The following is a 9,478-nucleotide window of genomic DNA, read 5'->3' as shown; positions in this document are numbered from 1 at the left end:
GTATAACATTATGTATATTATTTCCTTTTTTGGAAAGTTGGATTTTGAAGCTATAAATTATAGCAGGGAAATATTTTGTGATTTTTACAAGATCAATTAGAATTTAAAGCCTCATGCTGTTATTAGATTTTTTTTTTATTCTGGAGATGACCGCATCAGAGGAAATCAATGATCTCAAGTGAAATATGTACCATGAAGAGTACTGTTCATACCTTTCAACAGTCAAACGTTGACCAATTGAATATCTTCAAGGAAAGCATCTTTCATAGACAAACCGCAAGCAAGTTGAGTTATGAAAATAACCCCTAAGATAAGGTCACTGCTATTAAATGTGTCTTATAGAGAAGAGAGGTTAATGGTGACTTTGATGAAAAATTAAAATATTCTTAAATATGTTGGGGTCAAAACTTTTGCAATAGCCCTTGTAGATTGTAGATGAGAGTGCATGACATTATAATCATTGATTGATGAATAATCAATACCAAAGCATTTATAATAAAACAAGTAAGTAAGTAAACACAGACATAATTATAGGGTTGTTGTCATTTATATACCAGGGTATTATCACTTAACACTCATTTACAACTATCATGCAATGTGGTAGCTGTAAATGAGTGTCACCAAGACAAGGAGACACAAACTTACACACACATCTTAATTATATTATATATCTATATATATATGCACACATACACACACAACTGGGATCCCTACCTGATTTTCTCCTCAAGCCTTCCCTGCCACCCTACATCTCTCATCTCCTCACATATTAAGTCTACCTCTTCTCCCTTGCAACCAACCCAATCATATTTCATCATTCTCTCTCTCTCTCTCTCTCATATATATATATATATATATATATATATATATATATATATATCTATAGTGAGAATTTACAAAAAAACAAACAGATGTATTAGTTAAATGGTTGGGAAGTAAGAAAGTCTTTTACGTTTCGAGCCTATGCTCTTCGACAGAAAGGAATACAGAAATAAACATATATATGAGTATGCCTGGCATTTTGCCACTGTCTCCAACCTGTGATCTCCCACTCTCTTTCCTTCTCCTGCACTTCACTCAGTAACCATGTATTTTCTTTGCAGTACCACACCTGTTCCTGCCTTCATTCCTGATCTTTCTCTCTCCGGCCAGGTAACCTTCCTCTACAGCAAGACACCTGTATCTGTCTCACTATAACCTTTTCATCATCACCTCCTCCACTCTTAAAAGATTTTGTCTTCCAAGTACTTGGTGACCCTGTCAGTGCAGGTGCCACTTAAAAGCACCCAGTCGACACTGTAAAGTGATTGGTGTTCGGAAGGGCATTCAGCTGTAGAAACCTTGCTAAAACTGAGCCACTCTGCTGAGTGGTTGGTGTTAGGAAGGGCATCCAGCTGTAAAAATCCTGCCAAAACGGTCACAGAAGTCTAGTGCAGGCTTTGGCTTGGCCAGCTCTTGTGGTACTATCCCACCCATACTAGCATAGAAGATGGACATTAAACGATGATAATGATGATGAGATATATATATATATATATATGTAGCCATCTGGTTTGCCAGTCCTCAGTCAAATCGTCCAACCCATGCTAGCATGGAAGGCGGACGTTAAACTATATATATATATATATATATATACACTGTATTATTACTATTCTGTTACTCCTCACTCCTGTCAACCATAACCTAATAAACTCAGTGACTTCCCCCATATTTCAAATATTTCATTGGTCACCTCCTTACCTCTGTCCACCTTTCACTACATCTGCCAGTCTCTTCCATACTTTCTCACTAATGCATATTTATCATTGACCACTTCTCAACTTTTGTTCTTTATTTATTTTATTCACTCCCCTCACTTATTCCCATTATCCCTCAGTCACCCACACACTCTTGCAACTTCTACCCAGCCACAATCCCATCCCTTTTCTGTCCCCATCCATGTCTACTCACTTCATATTTTGACAGTCCACTCTCTTACCAGCTCCATACTAGCCATGTAGGTTCCCTACAGCAAGAAACCTGTTCTGTTTTGATTCTTTCTTCCATATTTGAACTCTGCATTTCCTAACCTAAAGCTGCGTCCCTCTCTACTGTAGCATCACCTGCTCAAAGGAGATCTTAGTCATGCAAGACGCACAATCACTTCGCTAGTGCTGATGCCACAAAAGTACCCACTACACAATGTAACATGGTTAGTGTTAGGAAAGACGTTCAGCCATAGAAACCTCAGATCTGATATAATCCATGCTATCCATGCCAGCAAGTAATGTGAATGTTCAAAGATGATGATATATATAAATATACATTCATATGTATATAATATACACACACACACATACACGTCTCTGTAAATTAATATATATATATATATAAGATGCTATAGAATTCATGTTTGCCAGTAAGCAGAGGACCACAAAGAACTTTTGCATTATGATAACCCAGGAACAATGATTGAAGCTTCAGTATTACCAACATTAAATAAGCAAAAAGAAAAAAAAAAACAACAAAACCCTCAAAATACTGTGAAATTTAAATTAATTTCCAAAAAAAAAAAAAAATTTATCTTCATAAACAACAATGGAACACAGACAGACACGCACATTGACACAAAGCAGAATTTCGGGATTTTTGACTCCTTTTTGTAACTGAATCAGCTACCAGAGAAGGGAGTTTTTGTCAATCTAGTGTAAAAAGTAATATCACATTGATTTTGTAAAAATATATTTGAATGAATCTTTCTGACCTGGTTTTCATCAATCCCAACTTAATATTTTAATATTTTGATGGACCTTAGTTTTTGTTTCTCACAAGAAATATAAACATCTTTTTTTTCCTTTTATATTTCCTTTACATAAAGTAAATTCACGGAACTTGTTTTAAGAAGAGATATGATGTGGAGAAGAAGGGGCTCCAATGAAAATGCCCAATTTGGTGAAGGAAGCTATATTAGAAGTATTTAAATTGTCTTTTTTTTTTAATCTCACCTGGAACCAGTGTATAAAGAAGTTGACAAAAACAGAGGAGGTGGGAAGAGAGAGAAGAATGATGCATTGAAATGTGAAGTCACAGTTGCATCTAGGAACCAATGGAAGACCCTCTATGTGGTCATCTGACCTGCTAGAAATGACAGCCAAATCTCCCTCAAATTACACCAAATAATCTTAAAAACATGCAAGGGCACATTAAATAATGTAGTTCATGATATACTGTGTCTAATGAAAAATAGGTCATGGCTTAAACATTTTCATTGGTCTGCTTGATGAGGGCTAGGGGTAAATAACATTTCCACCATCAACATCTTCAGTCATAGATGTGCTCAATGAGATGAATGAGCCAACGCTAAACAACAACAACAACAACAACAACAACATATGCAGTGTGTGATATGTAACTTTCAAGTCAACAATTAAATAGAAATCAATGTTGGTTTATATTTTGTTCAAACAATATTGAAACATGTACATTTGTATTTTTGATAGATTTTCCTCAAAAATTCGATTAAATAATAATTTTACTAAGTGCTAATCATATTTTTAAATTTCTAAATTAGTAGTTCAGCACCAGCCCAGATTGTATGGTCTATAATCACTTATGACCATGCTCTCTTTCCATTTACAACATTCTGTCTTCAAATTTTTGCAGACAACGTATATCTATGAATACATTATCTAATGTGTCCTTCCTTCCTTTATGATAATGGAGTGTGAATTGGCTGATATTATTGGCACGAAGACAACCAATGAAGACTGGTTGTCTTCACTGATTCAACTTGATAATAATAATAATAATAATAATAATAATAATAACAATAATAACAATAATATTTGAACTGAACTATTGATATAACTTATCTCATAAACACTGTTATTCCTTGCTTGATTTGTCGAAATTTATCAAATAAATCAGCTCAACATTTCAACATAACATGATTTATCTTCAATTCAGTCTTGTGCCATCTTGGAGACAAATGAGACCAGGTTTTGCTGGATGTAAAATGTTAGTGTGAATGAATGACAAAGAAAAAAATTAGGTATAGGAGGAATAAGATGTTGTAAGAGAGAAGACTGAAGTGGTTGAGACATGTGAGAGAGGATGACATGGGAAGAAGTGATGAAGTCTGATCTTACCTCTTCAAAGAGATTATGAAGGTCCACAAGTAGTGAGGCTGTCTGTTGGAGAAAATTCTATTTCTCCAAGTGGTTCCAACCAAGATGCATTTCGTGCCATATCAAGAAACTACCCTCTCACTGGTTTTTGAGAAATAATCATTTTTCATATTGTGTGCCAATAGTATCAATATGATTGAATGGACTTGTCTTCATCTTTTTAGATGCAAAAGTTTCCAGAACAGAACATCCGAAAGATCAGCTCAACATGATAGTAATGAGCAACAAAGTCTACACTGTATTGAATAATAATAGCAGAAATTGGTGGAATGAGTCTATAAATCAAAATTGCTAAATAATTTCATAATATCAACAGAAAGAGCATGTTTTTGTGTTCTGTCAAACTTTGGTGTCTCACAAGAGATTGTCAAAGCCATCACTGCCATGCATGAAAACCCATCAAGACTTATGCAAAGAACAAACAATCCAACTTAAAAGAGTTTCCAATAACAGCAGGTAACCTTTATAGAGACACTCTAACCCTTTTTCTCTTTGTGATTGCAATGGACTACATCCTTCAGCCAAGTCAAATACCTCACCATCAAGCAACTGTGATCAAGACATTAACAGGGTCTAAATATCTGAATCTGGACAATGTTGATGATCTTGATTTCACAAGTTCATCAACTGTGATGTTTAACATCACTTGAGAATACTGAAGGCAAAGTGGTGACCATCAATGAAGATGAAAGCTATTTGCCAATTTGTTTCAATGATGGCACATAACTCAAGGGGGCGTGTGACTTCAAGAACCTTAGAGAAGATATAACTAATATATATACATATATATATAATTTACATCTATTACTCTACGGTGGCATGGGTTGGATGAGTCTCACTATGGTAGTTTGTCATGTGGCAATAGGCCATATAGATCAACGATCAGATTCATATATTTCATGATAAGTGAGAAATTGAGATGCAAGGAACTAGACAAACTGATAATGAACTACTGCGAATATCATTTAATCAGAGGGTGACATTAACCAGTAACACAACCCCGCCCCGCCACTAAAATGCTGCTGTTGCAATAAACCAGGGATTCTATATTTAATTACTTCATTTAACAAGAAACCAGATTTTGGGAAAATAATTAAGAATTCTTTTACACAGATATTTTTTTTAGAGTATATAACATGAACCCATAAGGCAAAAAAAAAAAAAAAACACCTCCCCAGACAAAAAGAACAAGTATAAATATACATACATAAATACATGTTTGTGCATATATGTTATATAAGTATATAAGCATGTGTGTATATATGTGTGTGTGGATATGTACATATGTATATACACATCTTTATAGACTGGCAGTTAGTCAACATTAATCACAGGATGAGAAATAGTAGTGTCCTTCAAGAAGCGATAAATTTTCACACACAAACACACACACATGCACAAACAAACATAAATTAAATTTAGCGAAGCTTTGACAAAACAGCACAAGAGGTGAGATTCAGGCGCATCAAAAGAATGAAACAAGGCCACAAATTCGGGCTGTATAAAGTGTTCTTCTCCGTTATTCAGTGCCTCTTATGGGATGATTTTGTTTAATTTTGTTTAATTTTGTTTTCAATTTAAATTATTTCAAATGTGTTTTGTAGTTTTTGTATATGTAGTTACAGAAACAAGCAGCATTGATTTTAGTTAGCAATTGAGAATGTTAACCGAAGTCTATGGTCCCAGCTATTGATGGAGCTGGTGTGTGTGTGTGTGTATGTGTGTGCGTGCGCGTGCATATGTGTGATGTAGTAGGATGACAAAACAGAAGGAAAAAAAATGAATTGGGAGATAAGTTATAGTTATTTTATCAAATGTCATTTGTTTTATGTCATTCCTTCATTAGAATAATTTGAAAATAAATGAATATTTTGAAGGTAAAAAAAAAGAGGTTTCATACAAATGAAATGAACAAAGAAAAAACTCCAAAGAAACAAAGAAAAGACAGATAACTTTGTTGTTGCCATGGTTACAATATACAAAGTAACCTAGACAGTGGTGGTGGTGGTGGTGGTAGTGGTGGGACGGTCTGTAAATAATCATGAAGTAAGGGGTCGTGGCTCATCATCATAATAATCTCCGTTGTTAGGTTCTATGACAAGAGTACATTCAGATTCACGTAGATGAGATGGTAGACATCTAAAAATGGAAAGAAAATTACAATGTCATACAAAGATATGTATTTAAACATATATTTGTGTGTGCATATGTGTATCAGTCTATATATTTATCTATCTATTTATCTACACATGTGGTTCTCAACCGGGATTTATATAAGATTTTTGGGGGTCCATGCAACAAAATAGTAAATTGGGGATCCACAATAGTATTTTAAGGGTCCTGGAAAAAATTTTGCTTAGGCAGCCCACTTATACGTACCTTCCTTCATTGGACACTAAACTCCGCTTGCGAAGATCTGTTGAGGCAAGTGAAATCGAAATCGAATTAAATTCGACGACTGGCACCCATGCCAATGCCGTCTCCTTCATTGGAAACAAAACTCGGCTTGCGAAGACCTATTGGGGCAAGCGAAAGCGAAACCGTCAATGGCACCTGTGCCCAGTATCGCCTTCCTGGCACATGTAAAGACATTCGAGCGAGATCGTTGCCAGTGCCCCTGGACTGGCTCTTGTGCAGGTGGCACGTAAAATACACCATTTTGAGCGTGGCCGTTGCTAGTACCACCTGACTGGCCTTTGTGCGGGTGGCACGTAAAAGCACCCACTACACTCTCGGAGTGGCTGGCGTTAGGAAGGGCATCCAGCTGTAGAAACTCTGCCAAATCAGATTGGAGCCTGGTGTAGCCATCTGGTTTCACCAGTCTTCAGTCAAATCGTCCAACCTATGCTAGCATGGAAAGCGGACGTTAAACGACAATGATGATGATGAAGTATTGGTATGTATTGCAAGAAACAACCTGGTTTCTTTCTTTAACATTTTACATAGTTCAACCTACACAAGTTAAAAAAACAAAATAGGAATTTTGAAAGAAGTTTATTTGTTAGACTAATTTTTGAACAATGAATAGCTATGAGGGTCCATCAGAATAAAATAGCAATCAAAGGGGTCCATAGATTAAAAATGGTTGAGAACCCCTGATCTATATACACACACACACACACACACACAAAACTTCTGCACTACTTTCTTCTACCAAAATCCACTCACAAAGCATTGGTCAACTCAATAGTTGAAGTGTAGTGAGACATGAAAAGAACTATTTTGTCGCTGTGGCTGGCAGACACCAGCCAGTAAAGTTGACGCTGTAGTAATACAGGTAGTAACTTCCACCCAGCAATAAAATGTGCATCTTTCAAAGAGAAAGGTTAGTTGCAGATTTGATGCTGAGAAAGCAACATCACTTGCTACAATGTGGCATCTGTTTTAAGTTCACCATCAACATATCCTGTGGTGGATTAGACAATCGTAAGTGCTAATTCAACCTTTCTTCACTGAGACAGTAATGGTATTCACAATCATCATCATGAAACTCAATACATTCTGTGGCATAAAAGCCATCAAAACTAAAATATATAGTAAGTCATACCAATTTCTTCATGTCTCATTACACAGCTCCAAGTCAGTAATGTTTCTCTATTGTTTTACATTCACACGCTTCTAAATAAATAACTATATTTTTGTTAACATCATACTTTCTGATGTTTATTCAACATACACACTTTGGAACCTCCTAACATATCTTTCAACACATTGAACACTAAAGAATATTCTTGCCCAAGCACCTAGAAGGAAGAAATCATGTGGTTGTAAAGTGAACTTGTTAACAAAGTGTCCAGCCCAATGGCACTTGACTGGTACTTATTGACCTTGGAAGGATGAAAGGCAGAGCTGACTTGCTTGGGATTTCAACTGAAAGTGTAACTGAGAGTGATGAAGTACCACAAAGTATTTTGTGCAATACTCTACCAATTTCTCCATCCACTGCCATATTAGTCAACAACTAATACCTACATTGCAGTTCAAGTTCAAATGTTCATAGAAAAGTATTCCAATTTTAAACCTTTTTTCTTAGTTTCAGTTCTACTCATGCTTCCTCAATTTGTACTCAATTCCTTGCAGTTTCTGGCTGTCAACTTCAAGTATGACTACTATGCAACCATCATCATTATTAATCAAACAGCAATGGTTACTAAATGGGAAGCTTACAAGTTTCTCTTTCACTGATCCATTTGTTTGTGTTTCTTTTTACTTTTGTAAAAAAAGAGAAATGGACTTACCACAAAGGTGCTTGTAATACATAATTTGACATTATAAAGTCTTTATCATTAACTATATTTTTACTTAATTATCATTAATGAGACAGTGACATCTCAATTATCAATACAACTTCTCTCTCTCTCTCTTGCTCTCTCCTAATCTAGGATGGTAAGCCAAACTAATCTCAATTATCTCCCATGAAACAATTTACAGTTGAGAAAAATCAAGATTGTATGTATTATTAGCAATGAACAGAGAAAGATAATAACAACCCAGCACTTGTGCCCATAGTCTGATAGCAGCTTCCTGTAGAGGTTCTAGAGCGGTAAGACACACCATCTCCACAACTGAAAGTAAAAGATGATAAATAGCAGTTGTAAATAATATTCAGTGCAAAGATGCCTTTATCAGAATACACATACACACGTATAGCAATGCTTCTCACAATCCTTTCTCATCGGTGATGCAATTAAACAAGAATTCTTAAAGAAGAAATATTTTGGGAGATGGCAGCAAGTGCCAGAATAAGGGCTGGCCCAAACCCTTGCTATCACAGAAGACAAAACTAACTGCAGTCATCAATGGTTCTGCAGCACAAGAGGAACTGGTTGCATGACAATGACTACATTCACACCTGAACACACTTCTCTACTGCCAGGATGTGTATATTCAACAGGTGATTTTTCACTGTTTAGTTACAAACAGATGAAACAAGCTTCTGGATGCTATTATAGATATGTATCTCCTCAATCAATCTTTTATCGTTCTACTTGTTTCAGCTAATGGACTGCAGCCATGCTAGAGTTTAGTTTACAAATAGACCCCAGTGCTTATTTTAAGCCTGGTATTTATTCTATCAGCCTCATTTACTGAGATGTAAGCAATCCAACCCCAGTTGTTGAGTAGTGATGGTGGGGGTAAACGCAAACATATATGATGGGTTTCTGTCTATAAAATCCACTTTCGAGGCTTTGGTTGGCATGAAGCTATAACAGAAGACACTTTTGCCTAAGACATAACCCAATGAGACTGATCCCATACGCATGTGGTTGGGAAGTAAATTTCACAACCACACCTGCATTACAAGTGGTTGG

At 35.9% G+C, this 9,478-nt stretch overlaps 1 protein-coding gene across 1 annotated transcript in view; it reads right to left on the bottom strand.

Annotated features, from left to right (window-relative positions):
- Positions 1 to 824: 824 nt before the first annotated feature.
- The window catches only part of LOC106882987 (palmitoyltransferase ZDHHC20-B), a 402,487-nt gene continuing 393,833 nt past the window's right edge, over positions 825 to 9,478 (bottom strand). Inside the window, exons 10-11 of the mRNA XM_052973467.1 lie at positions 8,654 to 8,731; positions 825 to 6,305 (exon numbers count right to left, since the gene is read on the bottom strand). Coding sequence (XP_052829427.1) covers positions 6,206 to 6,305; positions 8,654 to 8,731 — 178 coding nt within the window. The 3' untranslated portion in view covers positions 825 to 6,205. The remainder of the gene's footprint in view (positions 6,306 to 8,653; positions 8,732 to 9,478) is intronic.

This window comes from Octopus bimaculoides, chromosome 16 (genome assembly GCF_001194135.2).
Source record: "Octopus bimaculoides isolate UCB-OBI-ISO-001 chromosome 16, ASM119413v2, whole genome shotgun sequence".
Classification (NCBI taxonomy): Eukaryota; Metazoa; Mollusca; class Cephalopoda; order Octopoda; family Octopodidae; genus Octopus; species Octopus bimaculoides.
This window is presented reverse-complemented; position numbering and strand designations above follow the sequence as displayed.